The sequence below is a fragment of the Misgurnus anguillicaudatus genome, chromosome 18, assembly GCF_027580225.2.
Source record: "Misgurnus anguillicaudatus chromosome 18, ASM2758022v2, whole genome shotgun sequence".
NCBI lineage: Eukaryota > Metazoa > Chordata > Actinopteri > Cypriniformes > Cobitidae > Misgurnus > Misgurnus anguillicaudatus.
Genome location: NC_073354.2, coordinates 10,513,732 through 10,532,282, shown reverse-complemented (window position 1 = coordinate 10,532,282; position 18,551 = coordinate 10,513,732). Strand labels below are relative to the sequence as shown.

At 36.8% G+C, this 18,551-nt stretch overlaps 2 protein-coding genes across 3 annotated transcripts; both read left to right on the top strand.

The window, feature by feature from the left end:
- Positions 1-352: 352 nt before the first annotated feature.
- psmc1b (proteasome 26S subunit, ATPase 1b) lies at positions 353-5,465 on the top strand. 2 transcript variants are annotated; one of them, XM_055186789.2, is made up of 11 exons: positions 353-449; positions 1,404-1,457; positions 1,539-1,635; positions 1,795-1,919; positions 2,003-2,188; positions 2,270-2,398; positions 2,575-2,671; positions 3,640-3,829; positions 3,919-4,070; positions 4,780-4,934; positions 5,183-5,465. In XM_055186789.2, exons 1-11 carry the CDS (start codon positions 447-449, stop codon positions 5,315-5,317), a joined length of 1,323 nt encoding a protein of 440 aa, XP_055042764.1. In that variant the 5' UTR covers positions 353-446; the 3' UTR covers positions 5,318-5,465. The 2 variants fall into 2 exon arrangements, with proteins under 2 accessions (XP_055042764.1, XP_055042763.1); XM_055186788.2 differs by lacking the exon at positions 353-449 and adding an exon at positions 623-646.
- Positions 5,466-8,159: 2,694 nt separating this feature from the next.
- Positions 8,160-18,305, top strand: calm1b (calmodulin 1b). Its single transcript, XM_055186403.2, has 6 exons — positions 8,160-8,305; positions 12,360-12,390; positions 12,483-12,626; positions 14,180-14,286; positions 14,423-14,558; positions 17,366-18,305. Exons 1-6 carry the CDS (start codon positions 8,303-8,305, stop codon positions 17,392-17,394), a joined length of 450 nt encoding a protein of 149 aa, XP_055042378.1. The 5' UTR covers positions 8,160-8,302; the 3' UTR covers positions 17,395-18,305.
- Positions 18,306-18,551: the final 246 nt, after the last annotated feature.

The following is an 18,551-nucleotide window of genomic DNA, read 5'->3' as shown; positions in this document are numbered from 1 at the left end:
TGGTTATCAATTTCTTGATCTGTCTTGCAAAGTTTTTTAATCATAAACGTAGATGGTGCAACTTTAAGCAGTGGTTAATGAGGTAAAACTTAAAATTGGTTAGTAATAAGAAAGCCCTAAATTGATTTACTTTTTGATGAATAAAAGCTAATTTAAGTAACGTTAAGGCTCTCTTACAGTGCTTTTGCTAAAGTTATTTATTTATTTATTACTATAATTTGTTTAGTTTGTGCTCTTATTTTGTATTTTGGACTGGTAACTGGTTCAATAAAAGGCTGATCGATACTGATATATATTTATTGTTGTAATATTCCCTGATTGTTAGTAAAGTTGAAGTAATTCATAAAAAAAATCGACGCAAATTATCCAAAGCATTTCCGTATTTTGGGTTTGTCCCGTGACGTATACGTAGTGACGTATATTTTGCGCGACAACCGGTGCTGAAGATGGTGAGTGAGCCAGCAATTTATTTACTAATAATTATTTATCTGTTAATATCATTTTTATTTCATTATTGATGGTGTAGTTTGAAAATATAATGTGGATACATTTTGTGAACTTAAGTTAGAATGATGTCTTGATGCACATTAACTACATCGTAACAAAAAACATCGATTCATACATCGTACTGACAATCAAAACTCACGTAACGTTAATATGTCAGAAACCTTTATCCTCAAATTTAGTTTATGGTGTAATGTTGTTTGATTTTTCCTGCAACCTGGTCAAAAACGAAAATTCCGTATTGTACTGTAATGATAACATTCCCATGATTTGATGATTTTAAAGATCTTTATTGTATCTATCGTTTAAGTATGGCCAATCAGTGAGTAGTTTGGATTTATATTTCTTCCAATGTTTATTAAATTTCGTTTTTTGAGTATGCGATGTTTTGTCATATCGCCTTTTTGTTTTGCGCAGTGTTGCAATTAAGAGACCACAAACATCCTTTCACGGTTCTCCTTCTATCAGAACTAGTTTCTAATCTAGGCAGTGGAATATTGTAGTTTAACGTGATACCTAGAGTCATTTTTTTTTGAGTTTCAAAAATTGTGTGAATCATATTGCTGGAAATTTTTGTGCTGTGTGCTGTGTTTTTTAATAAATGCCCCTTGGTTTTACATTGTATTATTGAATGCAAAGACACAAAGTACAACCTGAAATACAGAGATCATCATAAACTTTTCTTTTCAGTTCTTATGACTGCATATCTAAAGTTTTGCACTATAAACCAGAAACATTAATCATCTTAATAATTGTGCTTGATGGTTATTCCAATAAATATCTAGCATACTGTACCCCAATCATGGGATTAAACACACAATCCCTTAACCATTGCACTCCTACAGCTAAGCTGTGTCTGTATGAGTACTGTTGAAATTTTTTTTTCTTTTTCATCTCAGGGCCAAAGCCAAAGTGGAGGACATGGACCAGGAGGTGGAAAGAAAGATGATAAGGTGACAGTTTATTGCATCAGCCAATGTTTTTTGTCTTATCCTTGTGGCCTTATTTAATTATTTCAACTCTCATTTAAACAGGACAAGAAAAAGAAATATGAGCCGCCCATTCCAACTAGAGTAGGAAAGAAGAAGAGAAAGTCCAAAGGACCCGATGCTGCCAGCAAACTTCCTTTAGGTACAGCACGTGCTAAAGTACTACACCCCACAATATGTCTATATTGTTATATTAATATAATAATCTTCTATTAAACATATGTAGTCTGTTGTAATACAGATTTAATTTATGTTTATGTTGTTATTGCTTTGTGCTTTGTGTGTTTTTCTCTGTATGTAGTCACTCCTCACACACAGTGCAGGTTGAAGCTCTTGAAACAGGAGAGAATTAAAGATTATCTACTAATGGAAGAGGAGTTCATCAGAAACCAGGAGCAGATGAAACCTCTTGAGGAAAAACAGGAGGTGATCCATCCATTCATCATCTATAAATATACACACATACATACACATACATAAATATACACATATACATGTTTCTTTTTTAGGAGGAAAGGTCAAAGGTCGATGATCTCAGGGGAACCCCAATGTCTGTGGGAACTCTGGAAGAGATCATTGATGACAATCATGCTATAGTCTCCACATCCGTGGGCTCTGAGCACTACGTCAGCATTCTTTCATTTGTCGACAAAGATCTGCTGGAGCCCGGCTGTTCTGTCTTACTAAACCACAAGGTTAAACATCCACCGGGTGAAGTATGTTTAAATTCCTTTTTCAAACTCTGGTAGACCGTCACCTGTTATTCTTGTTTGTAGGTCCATGCTGTCATAGGGGTGCTGATGGACGACACAGACCCTCTAGTTACAGTGATGAAGGTGGAGAAAGCTCCACAAGAGACATACGCAGACATTGGTGGACTGGACAATCAGATACAAGAAATTAAAGTACGTAATTACTGTGACAGTGCAATGAAAAGTAGTCTCACTAGCACTAGTTAAAGTTTTATAGTTTGTTGTTTTTCAGTGAGCTTTGTGAACATAATAAACCATAAAGGTTTTTAGGATGTTAAAGTGATTCCCTTCAACAAGAATTATCCTGTGGCTGTTATCTTGACCTGTAGGAGTCAGTTGAGCTGCCTCTAACCCATCCAGAGTATTATGAGGAAATGGGCATCAAGCCTCCTAAAGGTGTCATTCTCTATGGCCCACCTGGAACAGGTAAGTCCCGGTATCATCATCATCATTTTACTTTTATAATGATCATTTCATCAACACTATTTTGATGTTGTTTGTAATACTTAATGACTGTTTTCACAAATATACAACATTGAAAGGTTAGTTAACATTAGTTTACATTTCTGCATTTGGCAGATGCTTTTATCCGTAGTGTTTTATTCATTTTATCAGCATGTTTGTTCCCTGGGATCCAACCCATGACCTTGTGCATAAAGGAAAACACCACAGTTTTTTAGTATTTTGCTATGTTCTTACCTCAGCTTGGATGAATAAATACATACCTATCTTTTTTAGATGCGTACACTTGATCTTTTGGCAGCGTGTTGTGAATGTGTTAGCATTTAGCTTAGCCCCATTCGTTCCTTAGGATCCAAACAGATGAATTTAGAAGCCACCAAACACTTCCATGTTTTCCCTATTTAAAGACTGTTACATGAGTAGTTACACATAAGTATGGTGGCACAAAATAAAACGTGGCAATTTTTTTAAGGGGATAAAAAATGAGAACTATATTGTATGGTGGAAGAGCACTGAGTTTGCAGCAATTCGACCTCGGGTGCTAACTAAGTGCCCCTCCACCATACAATATAGTTCTAATTTTTTATCCGCTTAAAAAAATCACCATGTTTTCTTTTGTGCCACCAAACTTACTTACTGTAATAGTCTTTAAATAGGGAGAAACATGGAAGTGTTTGGTGGCTTCTAAATTCATCCCTGTTTGTATCCTAAGAAATGAATGGGGCTAGGCTAAATGCTAACACATCCACGACGCGCTGTACAAGGATTGGGTGCGCGCATTGAATAAGGGTATGTATGTATGAATTTGTCTAGGTTGAGGTAAGAACATAGTAAAATATTAAAAACCGTTGGTGTTTTCCTTTAACTACAGTAACAATTAGAAGTAGAAGGATATGCGGACATAACAAATGTTTTTGATCTCTGGATTTTAGGTAAAACACTTCTTGCCAAGGCAGTGGCCAATCAGACGTCTGCAACATTTTTGCGTGTTGTTGGATCAGAGCTTATTCAGAAATATCTTGGCGATGGACCCAAACTTGTACGCGAGCTGTTCAGGGTGGCTGAGGAACACGCACCCTCTATTGTCTTTATTGATGAGATTGACGCTATTGGAACGAAAAGGTAGATCGATGTTGCAGACAAGAGTTTACATCTCATGTGATTTCAAGGCTTGTTTGATGTTTATGGTGTATCTTGGATACTTTCTGCAGATATGACTCCAATTCTGGAGGTGAGCGTGAAATTCAGAGAACCATGTTGGAACTCCTTAACCAGCTGGATGGTTTTGACTCACGTGGAGATGTAAAGGTCGTTATGGCTACCAACAGAATAGAAACCCTTGACCCTGCCCTTATTAGACCTGGTAAGAATTTCATGTCGAGACCTTTTCATTTAAAGTAAATCTGACTTTTCCATGTTTAAGTGCTATAATTGGGTCCCCAGTGCTTCTATCAACCTAAAAAAGGTGGAAAAGATTAACCCAGTAACTTAGTTTTGGTAAACCATTCTCTGCAAGCATGTGAAAAAATAGCTCATTGAAATTTGGCTCCCCTTGTGATGTCAGAAGGGGATAATACTGCCCCTTAATCTGCACTATTCAATCACGACACTGCCATTTAGTGCAGAAATCAGCTCATTTGCATTTAAAAGGAAACACCCAAAAATGGCACATTTTTGCTCACACCTATTTTAACATGCTATAATAAATTATCTATATGATATTTTGAGCTAAAACTTAACATATGTACTCTGGAAACACCAAAGATTTATTTTACATCTTAAAAAAGTCTTGTGAAATCTACCCTTTAAATTTGATGTGTGTGTGAGGGAGATGTTCACATTGAAGATATAACCATATTCTTGACATCATTTTTGTTTATGTCATTATAATTAATATCCAGGAGGCAGACAGACAAACATTTCTCCTTATTACAGTTTTTACTGGAAGCTACCCTGCTTTTTAGGCACTCCATACTGATCTCAAATCTTAAATATGCTAAGAAGGCTAATAGTTTATTTTAGATGTGCTAGCAGAACATTCTGCAGCTCTTTACTGTCTCTTGTGCTTTTAGGTCGTATTGATCGTAAGATTGAGTTCCCATTACCGGATGAAAAAACCAAGAGAAGGATCTTCCAGATCCACACCAGCAGAATGACAGTGGCAGGAGACGTAAGCTTAGACGATCTCATCCTGGCTAAAGAAGACCTTTCTGGGGCTGATATTAAGGTTTGTATTATTGTAAAATAAGGTTTGTTATCTGTTTTTCTAAATGAAAATATGGCTTTTGATTTTTCTTAAAAGTGCAGAGTATGCATCAGGCCATATTAAAAAGCTTCTTAGTGCTGCATGTATTTTGTTTGTATTGTTTAAGACATTGCAGACATTTTAGGCTTTGCTGCCCTCTTGTGTTCTTTTTTATTTTTAAAATATTCGGTATAATATGTTGTGTGACCTTTTTGATTTTCTTATTTTAGGCCATCTGTACAGAAGCAGGGCTCATGGCCCTCAGGGAACGCAGGATGAAAGTTACGAACGAGGACTTTAAGAAGTCTAAAGAAAATGTTTTGTATAAGAAGCAGGAAGGCACCCCTGAGGGTCTCTATCTTTAACCTTTCTCCATTGTCCATTCTCCCAATTTATGTGTGCATGCAGTACGCAAGTGTACATTTGGCTACATTTTTTATATGTAATTTTATTTGGCAGCGTATTTTTGCGTCTTTGTGATTAAAAAATAAATGCCGGTCATATATGTAAAAATTTTGATTGTTTCATTTTCATAGCCTTTGGATTATGTAAATGATGAATTAAATTAAATTGAACTAAACAAAAAATATCTTGAGGTTGACCTAATATTAATGTAAGAAGTTAATTAGAATTAAAGACTGGTTATTGTCACACAAATGTTATTTTACTGTAATTTGCCATAGTATTACTTTTTTATACTTTTCTGCTCATATTGAGTTTTTACAAAACAGATAAATAGGTCTTATAAAGAATAACATTTGTGTTTATTTATGAATTTCGAGTATTTTCTTTTTGGAGAAATCTCCCTAATGGGGTACTCCAGTTTGTTTATTTTAACATTATTGATAATATTTTCAAAGAAGTTTACTGAAAAGCTTTTTCCTGCATTTAATTTTCTTAGTCAACAAAAAGTGACAGTATCAGATTGCCTGTTGAGAAAGTGTATGTTCAGATAGAGAAGAATGATTCATTTCCCTGCAAGAAAGTGGTTTTGCTAATTACTAAAGGACAAGCGCCAGGCTGTTTGTCTTTCTCCCTTCCAGACTCTGCAGAGATTGGCATTAATGCAGTGTTTTAGATCGTTCTCGACTTGAATCTTTGCCCTTTAATTATTTAAAATGATCCCATCACACACTATCCCATGTTGTCTATACTGCAATTTAGTTTAAATACATTACAGGAAAGCTACAGTATTAACACAAAATGCATGAACATAAGATCCACCAAGAAAAACTGATGGTGTTTGAACGCCAGTTCTGTGCACTGCATGAAAATGCTTAATAAAATATAAAACTTGTCAATTCAGTCAAACAGTTTGAAGACTGCACGCCTTTGTTCTTCAGTTGACCTATGCAGTCCTCAGCTTGAGGAGCGTAATGAAAATGCATCTCTGATGTAAACAAGCATATATTGAAAGTCTCCAGTCAGCAGAAAGCAGCCGGTCTGCAGCCCTTCACACCATCACTCTCCTTAAATCAGCATGCTATTGCCTGCACATTCAGCAGAGACCAAAACACCGCAAAAGCTGTACACACAGACTTATTGACAGTGTCCGAAATGCTCAGTTTCTTGAAATGTTTATGGAAGACATGTTATGAATAAGCAAACTTTGCAGGTTAGTAAAGGGACCCACAATTATGCATTAAATCTGATGTGCAATTTAAAACCCAGTCCAGGTTAAGTGATCTTCTACCTTAAGGTGTCATTTGTGACCATTTTAGTATGATCTATTTAAGGTTACTTAGGTGTACCAGAACGCAGAGATAAAACAGGCACTGGGTCTTGTGGGGTGTCAATCAAATGAGTTTTTAGTACAATTATAAATATTATTTATTTTAGTTAATAAATAAGTCATTAATAGGCATGTAAATTTACATAATGATGTTAAATGGGTTAATAGAGGCTTTTATTATAAGCTGTCTATTTGAAAAAGCTGTGCTGTACATATTAAACTAATTTTGTTAGAGATCATTTATAAAATAAGATTCCACTTTACTTAATTATTGTGCTGGTTAATGACCCAAAGCAGGCAGTACAAATGCCAAGATTAACTAATAATTGTAATCCTTATCTGGGGTCAAACTATTTAAGTACCTGTATAGGTGAGTAGGCCTACATGCAACTCTGGTCTTATGAATGAATGAACTGCAACTTATCAGGCCTTTGTTGAGTAGTAGTGTACAAATGATACATTAGCCAATAGAAAGTACAGAACACGTGGGAAGAACCTGATGCTTTCTCGTACTACAGTTTGAAATGATATAAAAATGTAGCCAAACAATTATTCTGGCTCCAAAAGTGGAAAAGAAAGATATAAAGAAATATTAAAAACAAAGTTATTATTTCCACCTTAATGGGGTTTCTATCTAAAACGGCCTGGTGCATTGCAGGTCTAGGGCGGCCAATAATGACCCCCCTTAAAATTGTGTATAATATTGCAGGTCTGCGTTAACCAATCAGGTGCTCTGTAACAAAACGACGCAGCAAATTCTGAAGCGGAGGGAAATCCACGCGGATCCTTCCGCCTTCAGTAACTAGCGCCAGACCCGACCGAGCTTGGTTTTGTTTTTTAAATAAATGTATTTATTAATAAATATTAATAAATAAATTAGACATTTAGTCAATAAAGAATATTCTAAAAAATATTAACAACTAAACTGCTTCGTCATTTTAATTTATTTAGTATTTTTTTACCAGAATAAGCATTATTGAATTTATTTATCCACTTAATTTGTATACTTAATAAAAATCCCTGTTTCTAATAATGACATTTAATGGTACTTTTATAGGGATTTTATTATTTTTTTTTAACCACATAAGAAGAAAATTGTAATACATAAACTGTGAGCATAAATGTATACACAGGTGTCAGATTTCTAATTATTGAAATGCTAACATAAACTTAACCTAAACATTTCAGCTCTTTAACAACAAATTCCAGCATGAGATAGTAATGGCCAATTGGACTTTTAAAAAGTTATCAAGCTAACATATTTCACCAGTGAGTTGCACTTGTGTGCAAAGAGGTATTGTTTGGCTCCGAGTTGTATTAATCCATCACTTTGATGCTTAAATATATTTTCACTAAAACAAACACTATTTACTGCATCAGTGTAGAAATAATGGGCACTTCGGTGTAAGAGCTTTCTAACGGCACGTGCCATTGGCTAACAGGGAAAGGCAGGGCCGTTCGGCTCGCACCGAGTCAGGAAGTGAGTGGCGGATGAATACATGTGCCAATCTCACCGCGTACACTCAGCCAGAGCTCGAGCTGCACAAGTGACCGCGCATCCCGGAGAGACCTGCCTTGAGTCTAGTTTGGAGATTATCAAACTCTATTATCTACAAACATGGTACGTAATATTTTTGGTCATGTACTGCTTATATAGTTAGATATTTTACTTCGAACTGCCTGTTTACCCAGGTCAGCCTCATTTACTTACAAACGGCCTCGTTATAACCGCATTTATAATACTTTAATGCGAACTTTTAGTGATCGTCTTGTATAGTTAAAAACGTATTTTAATATTTTTTTAGTATTGCATGTTTTGTTTTTTATTTCAAGTGAAGTTTAGCGATGCAACAGTCACAATGGAGCCTGATTCCAAAACTGCGCAATTCTTACATCCTTTATCTTACATACGGGTCACACGATACAAACGATGGGAATAAACGATACTTTCCCGCAATTCACACACTTTTTTATTACGTTCGTATTATATCCATTATTGGGACACCAGGATTTTTTAATTAGATAAACATTACATGAAAATATGTTTGTTATACGAATCAGTTTATTAGACGGACTGGTTATCCCAAGAGTCCAGGGTCAGTGGGTTGAATGGGTGGTAATGTGTATGCAGATGTTTTGAAATTTGATGGATGGGGCATGGAGAAAGGGATGATGATGATATATGATGTCTCAGATGAGGATGTACCTCCGCCACCCTCTGTTGCATCATCTCCATTCGTGCTCCTCCAAAGAATGAATTTCAATGGCATGGCTTGTATTCTCATTTCAAACCACTTTACAGACATTTAAAGGCCTTCCCCGCCAACAGGCAGTTGTATTTCAACCTCACCACAATGTTAAATGCATTGATGGGTGTGTAGGTTTATGTTAATGGCCGCAGAGTTTCCTGTATTCTCTCTCTCTAGTCATTGTAGCTTATGCAAATAAAAGGCGTGTCGTGGTAACATATCTGTCATCGGGCTTTTGTTGGCTGTTGAAGCTGAGAGGTGGTGTTAGGCCATTTATAAATGATGCAATTGTGGTGCATTCTAGTAAACCAGACCTCTGTGGAGAGTTCTCCAGATGTGCATGTCCATATAAAAGACGAGTCACAAATTAGATCAGTCCAAATTGTTTCACCCAGACAGCAAAGAGATTAAACGGAGACCCCTGCTTTTCAGATTTATCGCCTGAGAAAATAGCTCTACTGATCTCTCATGTCTGTCTCTATTAGAGTTTTAGAAAAGATCGCAACAATGTGTTTGAATTGCTGAACATATTTTTAGGAGAAACATCTTAAACTTATACAGCTGTGCAAGTTGAATTTATGATGTCATGGTCCCACTTTATTATGTGTTGGGACTCTTGAGGATTCTGCTGTCGATACTGACCTACATTGTTTTGCCCGGGCATTTTTAATGAGCAGGATTTCAGTCCCAGACAGGTGACTTGGTTTAATAGTGCACATCGTACAGTCAAAGGAATTCGGTCATTCATTTTCTTTACCTTGTAGTGATTGTGGATCTTGTTGTAGCGTGCAAGATAGAAGATAGGATAGTAGCGGTTCAAATTTCTTGTGGGTTGGTTTCCATTATTGTTCTGTGGTCATGCTTTCAATAAATTATTGGTAATGAGGTACACCAATTAGGATATTTGTGACCGAATGCATTTTAGCACCCCAAACTTCCAGTACCAATTTTTTTTCCTTTCTTTTACAAGTATTAAGCTACATGATGCTGCAAAGTGCAGATTAACTTAATAATTCAACATGATATGTGAAACAAATACTGTTAACCAGCACAGCTATTGGCTGGCAATCTAACCTGACTGATACCAATAAACGGTTCTTTCTGTTAAATATTAAAAACTTTTATCATTCCTATCAGTCTGTTAACTGTAGCATTGACTTATAAACAAGTTTAGGCAAAATGGCTCACTGTTGGGAATTGTTGAATCCCAGAACACTTGCTTAAATGTGTTCCTTTTATGTTCTCTATCGATCTGCAACCACTACTGTACATTTATTGTCCATTAAAAAAGAGAAATGGTTCAAATAACGAGACCATGGATAGTTGTCCACGGTCTGTGCTGGGTCGCAGAGTCCCAGAACAGCTGTGTCTGTTCCTCTGGTGTACCCCATCCCCCAGGCAGGGGTTTGGGAGGAGGCAGATGGGGGTTGTCTGGGTACTAGGCACATGGGCACTGAGAATTAAATGAGCCATATAGCTGCTAGCAACAGGAAAGCGTATTTTTTACACTTTTTACAAATGAAATCAAATCACAAGTGGATCCAGTGTTCATGCATTAGAAAGGCTCTTCATGTCATTTCTTGCGAGTATTGTTTCTTAATGGACACACAGGAAGTAGAATAATTAGAAAACATGATTAAGCTAAAGACTGCTTTTGGTCTATTAGCTCCACTCCACCCCTTCATAATGGGGTTATTTGTTTTTCTATCCGCCCTCATACACTTTAGCAAGCTCTTTAGATTTATGCAGTGGGCTTTTGCCCCAGGATTGTAAACTTCAGGCTTGGTCCCCCTGGTCATTGTAGTGTAATCTGATGCCAACAGACAACACTTAAATAATACGCTACAGCTCCCCCTTCTGTTTTTTAGAGAGTTGTGCAGTCATTGCGGTGATTTGAAATCATAGAGATGAGGTCAAACAATTGATTTGAAACAATTATTTAATCATTGTGACAGCCCTAATCATATATCACATTATTTTGCAAGTTTTTGCATTTTCCCCAGTATCGTACAGCCCTAGTTTGGATGTCACGTGTGGTCTAAACAGGTTCAGCTAGATACTATGAATATTGAAAAATTGATCTGATAAAAAGAGGTTGATATCAATCTGTATTTTAAACAAAGCCTTAACCTCAAGCATTTAACAGCATTGTTCATCATATGTCATAAATGTGATACAGAGATAAATTATAGATCATTTTGCAAGATCTAAACAGCACTGGTCCAAAAGCACTTCCTGTTTCAGATTTTTGAACACTGAACAAAATATTAAAATTAATATGAATTAATATTAGAACAAAATACAACCAACAGAACATTTAGAACTGACTCAAAATAAATGTGAACTAAAAAAACAGGAAGTGCTTCTGGACCAGTGTTGTTTACATTTTGCAAAATAGTCTATACCTCAAGTCAGGCAACTTAATGATCAGTGGTGCGCATTTCTCAGTTATCGGATTTGGCACCAGGTGGAAAAATACTATAGACTTACATTACAGAAGAGACTTATGCTGCATAACACCAACCGCGTTTCAGGCGTCAAAATCGCGTCTACCGCGCCTAGTTTGCCGCTTGAGCAGTTTGAATGCATTCGCGCGTAGACGCGCGGAAAAAGCAAGCATTTGACCTTCAGACGCGCGTCAACGCATCTTCACATTGACTTAACATTGAAATCACGTGCGCTTCACCCCTCTACCGCATCTGGTGTAAACGCAGCATAAAGCTGCAACTAACGATTAAGCGGCCGATTATTTTTTTGATTATTCGACTAATCGGAATAAAAACCTAAATATTTATTCAATTAGACTTTCACTTATTATAGCTAAATAAGGAACTGAAATAGGATATTCATGTGTACTTTTAAAGTGCACAAACCAAAGACTACTACAGAGTTTTACTAATATAATCTTTCTGATTTTTATATTTTAAGCCTTAAATGAAAAAAGGTTTGTGCAGCTTTTAAATTGTAAAACATCTTTAAATCTCCAAATATAAATAAACAAAACGTATCGTGTTGTAATCTTCAGGGATGTGCTGCTAAATCAATTTTGCCACATATTAACTTATTTTCATCTTTAGACCTTCATGAGAGTTAACATGATTTGTTATTAAATACATAAATAAGCCATATGATATGGCATTGTTAAAACCTGGATTTCCCCCTTACTTTAAAACAGGTGCTTCGTTTGTTAAGTTGACAACAAATTTCATAATAGTTTATTATCAATATTATTGATTGGTTGATTAAGACCCGAACCATATCTAGGGAGCAGAACACGTATAGTATGTATGTATATATAAACACTTGGGGTTGGTCTGTATCAACTGTATTTAATAATTTACAATAGCAGTAACTGTGTATGGAGAATTTTTCTTGTTGTATAAAAAATCTACTAAGTAACAATCTTTTTGTCACTATAATTTTTAGGCTGACCAGTTAACAGAGGAACAGATCGCAGGTGAGTGTTGATGCATATAATCTGATGCGTCTTATTTGAGTGTTGTGAAGCATGCACTAGTAAACACAGCTGCCACCCTTTATCCATTTCAGAGTTCAAGGAGGCGTTTTCCTTATTTGACAAGGATGGTGACGGCACCATTACAACAAAAGAGTTGGGCACAGTGATGAGGTCGCTGGGTCAAAACCCTACAGAGGCGGAGCTCCAAGACATGATCAATGAGGTTGATGCTGACGGTGAGTAAAATTGATGGTGGAAATTATTAATAAATGAACAAGAGATGAGGTAATATTTGCACCAATAGCACCACCAAACTGATTTTCCCAAACACTGCTACTTGAGTCGTTTGGCCACACAGTTTGTCCCACCCTAAACACCCACTCCCATTGGGTGAGCCAATGTTTATATATCTGATTGCTCAAACGTTTAGAGTACATAATACATTTATGCATTTGGCAGACTTATTCAAAACGACTTGCAGTGCATTTATTATTTGTTTGTGTGCTCCCTACAATTTTTGTCTACCAGTGATGCTACACAGAGCAATAATTTGGAAGTGACCAATTTATGAATGATTTTGACATTAAACTGTCACAGGTGAAAGTGTTTTTCGCCTTTAGTTTAATAAGAGCTTTTAGTTTTTTTATGTAGCTGTCATTGAAAAACTGCCTGTCTTTGAAAGTATTTCATCTAATCTACTCATCTGTGTGACATAACAACGTCCAATAGACCTGCGATCCACTCGCTAAGTATCTGTCTGACACTACAAAACTGCTTTATCAACCCTATATCATGAACCTCTAGGACAGCCACCTGCCACAGATTGAGACGATGAGGGATTGGAAAAACCATAAAAGCTCCGAAGTCTGGCAGCGTCAGTGGCGTGAATCGATAGGCCTGTGGGACGCAGCCCCGCTTCTTTGCTGACGCGATCTAGGGTTCGCGACGTCAATAATGCGAGTAGTGAATAAAAAGTAATTGCATAATCCACTCTTCGTTCTCGTCGTACATCTCATTCCCACACACTCATCAAACTCAGTTGCTGGGAAACCTAGGCCGATATTATTTTGAGGATCGACACTGGAAGTGACCTAAAAATGGCTGATTCCAGCACAGTTTTGAGTTGTGGAGTAGTCATTCTGATCCTTTCGGGAACCTTTTAAAGGTTACATGTACAGCGGTTACATCCTATAGCAAACAAAGATTTGACTTTTTTACCTGCTATGTTAAGAATGTGGCTTATTGTTGGCATCTTACATACTCTGTGTGTATCTGTTGGTCATCTTACTTACACCACAGAACATTAAATCACCATCTGCTCCTGTCCAGAAGACCTCAACTCATAGCTCATTTAGACTAGTTAATCCTAGACCAGTGTTTCTACACATTGGGGTGGTAATCCAGCCTGGTCTTTATTATTACACGTTTGATCTGCTTCAGACCACTGCTCTTTTATGGTCCGCTGTAGGGATCTAGATGAGTCTTCTCATATCACTGTGTACTCTTGGCTTTTATTATTCATCATGGTCCCTGGAGGACTGTCATCCCTCTGCTAATCCAGAGTGAGTTACATGGCTCTTGGGCTTATCTCTTTGATGGCTTATTGGTAAACTGTGAATGACACAGCGTGCCCGGTCACCACTGCAGTTTGCATCATGGACATGGGTAGAATTTCCTAGGCTACATGGCATCACTAAAGGTTGAAAAACCTCAAATAAAGACACTGAATATTGTAGTACTTAATAAAAGTTATGTATTAACATAGCAGTCTTGTTTCCAATGTTCTAAGGCAATGGTACCATAGACTTCCCAGAATTCCTGACGATGATGGCTAGGAAAATGAAAGACACAGACAGCGAGGAAGAGATTCGTGAGGCCTTTCGGGTATTTGACAAAGTAAGTTGAAACCTCTTTGTTTTCCTGTAGTGTGTTTACTTCAGACTTAAATTGACCTGAATCTTAACGTAGTGGTAGTGAAGGATGGATGTTTTGTTATCCTTTCTTTGATATAAATTTCCCATACCATCTCCAGGACGGTAACGGTTACATCAGTGCAGCAGAGTTGCGTCATGTGATGACAAACCTTGGTGAAAAGCTGACAGATGAAGAGGTTGACGAGATGATCAGAGAAGCCGACATAGATGGTGATGGTCAGGTGAACTACGAAGGTAAGCACTGTAGAGTTGGCCAGAGCTTTTCCTCTGATGTCTCTTTAAAAAAAAATTACATTGTTATGCTAGTTTAATATTTTTGGTCATTTTTGTATTGAACAATGACAAAGGCTACCAAACACCACCATATACACTCACCTAAAGGATTATTAGGAACACCTGTTCAATTTCTCATTAATGCTATTATTTAATTAACCAATCACATGGGAGTTACTTCAATGCATTTAAGGGTGTGGTCCTGGTCAAGACAATCTCCTGAACTCCTGAACTAAATGTCAGAAACGTGATTTAAGCAATTTTGAGCGTGGCATGGTTGTTGGTGCCAGACGGGCTTAGTATTTCACAATCTGCTCAGTTACTGGCATTTTTACGCACAACCATTTCTAGGGTTTACAAAGAATGGATTGAAAAGGGAAAACATCCAGTGTGCGGCAGTCCTGTGGGCAAAAATGCCTTGTTGATGCTAGAGGTCAGAGGAGAATGGGCTGACTGATTCAAGATGATAGAAGAGCAACTTTGACTGAAATAACCACTCGTTACAACCAAGGTATGCAGCAAAGCATTTGTGAAGCCACAACACGCACAACCTTGAGGCGGATGGGCTAAAACAGCAGAAGACCCCCCCGGGTACCACTTATCTCCACTACAAATAGAAAAAAGAGGCTATAATTTGCACAAGCTCACCAAAATTGGACAGTTGAAGACTGTAAAAATTTTACCTGGTCTGATGAGTCTTGATTTCTGTTGAGACATTCAGATGGTAGAGTCAGAATTTGGCATAAACAGAATGAGAACGTGGATCCATCATGCCTTGATACCACTGTGCGTCTGGTGATGGTGGTGTAATGGTGTGGGGGATGTTTTCTTGGCACACTTTAGGCCCCTTAGTGCTAATTGAACGTCGTTTAAATGCCACGGCCTACCTGAGCATTGATTCTGACCATGTCCATCCCTTTATGACCACCATGTAACCATCCTCTGATTGCTACTTCCAGCAGAATAATGCACCATGTCACAAAGCTCGAATCATTTCAAATTGGTTTCTTGAACATGACAATAGGTTCACTGTACTAAAATGGCCCCCACAGTCACCAGATCTCAACCCAATAGAGCATCTTTGGGATGTGGTGGAACGGGAGCGTCGTGCCCTGGATGTGCATCCCACAAATCTCCATCAACTGCAGGATGCTATCCTATAAATATGGGCCAACATTTCTAAAGAATGCTTTCAGCAATTTGTAGAATCAATGCCATGTAGAATTAAGGCAGTTCTGAAGGCGAAAGGGGGTCAAAGACAGTACTAGTATGGTGTTCCTAATAATCCTTTAGGTGAGTGTATAATCGTGATTTACGTATAATATACGTAATGCTTTACAATACATTTGCATTTGTGAACATTAGTAAATGCATTAGCTAACATAAACTAAGAATAAGCAATGGTGTTATTTGATTTGTTCATCTATGTTAGTGTTAGTTAATGCCCATTTAGTTGTTCTTCTATGTGAATTTATTCTACATTAACAAATGTTAATGGTTAAAACTTTTGATTTTAAAAATCATGTATTAGTAAATGTTGAAATGAACATAAACTAAGATTAATAAAAAGTGTATGAAGTATTCTTCATTGTTAGTTCATGCTAATGCATTAACTATTGCTAACGAATACAATCATGTTGTAAAGTGTTACACATATATTAAATACATTAAAGTTTTTGCACAATTTAAAAAAATTACTGTTACCAATAACGAAAAATCATTTTAATAAAAATGTTTATAGCTAATGAGCAGTACATTAACTGTGTCAGGTTAAATATCCAAACATGTTTTAAAGGAAAACACCACAGTTTTTCAATATTTTACTATGTTCTTACCTCAACTTAGTCAAATTAATACATACCTATCTTATTGTAATATGTGCACTTAATCTTTGTACAACGCGTTGTGAATGTGTTAGCATTTAACCTAGCCCCATTCATTCCTATGGCTCCAGACAGGGATGAATTTAGAAGCCACCAAACACTTCCATGTTTTCCCTATTTAAAGACTGTTACATGAGAAGTTACACGAGAAAGTGGTGATTTTTTAAGCAGATAAAAATGAGAACTATATTGTATGGCGGAAGACCACTTAGTTTGCAGCACTTCGACCTCGGTGCTCAGTAACATCATCACTCCTGACTCCTCCCCCTTTCCCTCAAACTTCCATCAATATCACTGTGCCCGGGGTCGAGGTGTTGCAGACTAGGTTCTCTTCCACCATACAATATACATTTTTTATCCTCTTAAATAATCACCACGTTTTATTTTGTTTTTAGACCAGGTTTTTATTGGTCAATGGCGTAGTTTATTTTAATTGTCTCAAAATTGCAACCCCAGCCAACAATGCGCCTGAACACACCTTGTTTTCAGACCAGAACGCTCATGGGCACAAAATTGGGCGCATATGCATTTGCTATTTAAACAATGTGGCGCTAAATGTGATAATGATCATTGTGCCGAGTTGAAACTAGCAAAAGACACTTGCGTCATGCATTGCGCTGTATGGCGTCGGGTGGATGACGGGGCCCAAAATATTAAAGAATATTTTTTAAAATATAAAAGATCCATCATAACAATACAGTGCACATGTAACATCTCAGCTTAGAGCTGTTCGAATGCTATTCTAAAATAGGATGCTAATTATCATTGAATTTTGCATTTACCTCCTAATGAAAAAATTAATAAACCGTTTAGCAGCTGTCTGCACTTCTCGGCAATTGGCCAAAAGCATCCACCTAATCTTATTTCCTCTGCTTCTCTTCTCAGAATTTGTACAGATGATGACTGCAAAATGAAGCCTCATCCTTCAGCTGTGCCCTCTTAGAAGAGAAAAAAATCAGTCAAATGTTTTACTTACCTCTTGGAAAAAAATGTTTATTTATTCATATTGTTTCTGTTTAAAATAATTCAATGTTAAAACAAAGTATCCTTCTGTCCACAAAGAAAATAATCGAAAAAAGTCAAATATCTGCATGAAATGGTTAGTGATCCTGTCCCCAAAGATCAGTCTAGCATCATTTATTCAAGAGAAAAATAACCTGTAACTACCTTCCAACTGAAGAAAAACAGCATTTGGTGAACTCTTTAAGTTCCATCTGCTCTTGAAATGTTTGGGCTGGCCGTTCTCCTTTTGTTCTCTTGGTTTTTTTCTGTTCTTCATGCATGCAGCTTGAGCCCGGAGCTCATCTCCAGCCAATCAGAGCGTGCAGTCCACTGAAGTGTTGTATTGTGGGGTTTTGTAATTAAAGAGGAACCTTAAATAGAGAGAAAGCTTGTCAAATCAAGTTTTACGTGGAACGGGCTTTCGTGTATTGTGGGAGATAAAACCTAAAAATCAAAAACAAGAAAAAAATCAAATAAAAAAGCAACAAAAAGTCGAAAATGTTTGGCATGATTTATTGTTTCAGATTTATATTTTTGTTGATTGTTTATTTCGTTTTCATGAACTTTATTTTTCTGGACGGCCGATTCCTCCGTGGTGTGCTTTGCTATGATGGAGATGATGGAGGAAAGTTTTAGATGGTTGGATGAGTGTGGCTGAGCCTTCACTTTCTTCTCTTGTTTCTTTACTTCTGTTTGGTGAATTCTCCCCAGCGTTGCATCTGCTGCAGGAGTCTGCACTACATACTTCAGTTTGCGTTCATTCCAATTGTACATGCTACTGTTTTAATATTTTCTTCAAATAAAGTGACCATGTTCTTTGCGACTATGTGTATGCTGTTTATTTTGTTTTCACAAAGCTTTATTCTCGTGTTTGTTACAGACACCATGAAATCAGTTTTTTTTGACTTGTTGTTAATATGTCACATTCAATAAGCATTTAAAATGTAAAGCGTTACTTTTTATGAATGAATCAACTAAAACATGATCATTCATCCTATATAGATTTTTGTCCAATCAAATGCTCTGTAATAAGAAAATGTGCCTCCACCAATACCAAATCCCATTTTCA

What these genes read in the sequence shown, in the direction of transcription:
- psmc1b (XM_055186789.2), top strand. An exon ending in CCCTGCCCTTATTAGACCTG is followed by an intron (nt 4,071 to 4,779) that starts GTAAGAATTTCA and finishes TTGTGCTTTTAG; the next exon opens with GTCGTATTGATCGTAAGATT. An exon ending in TTTCTGGGGCTGATATTAAG is followed by an intron (nt 4,935 to 5,182) that starts GTTTGTATTATT and finishes TTCTTATTTTAG; the next exon opens with GCCATCTGTACAGAAGCAGG.
- calm1b (XM_055186403.2), top strand. An exon ending in AACAGAGGAACAGATCGCAG is followed by an intron (nt 12,391 to 12,482) that starts GTGAGTGTTGAT and finishes TATCCATTTCAG; the next exon opens with AGTTCAAGGAGGCGTTTTCC. An exon ending in CAATGAGGTTGATGCTGACG is followed by an intron (nt 12,627 to 14,179) that starts GTGAGTAAAATT and finishes CAATGTTCTAAG; the next exon opens with GCAATGGTACCATAGACTTC.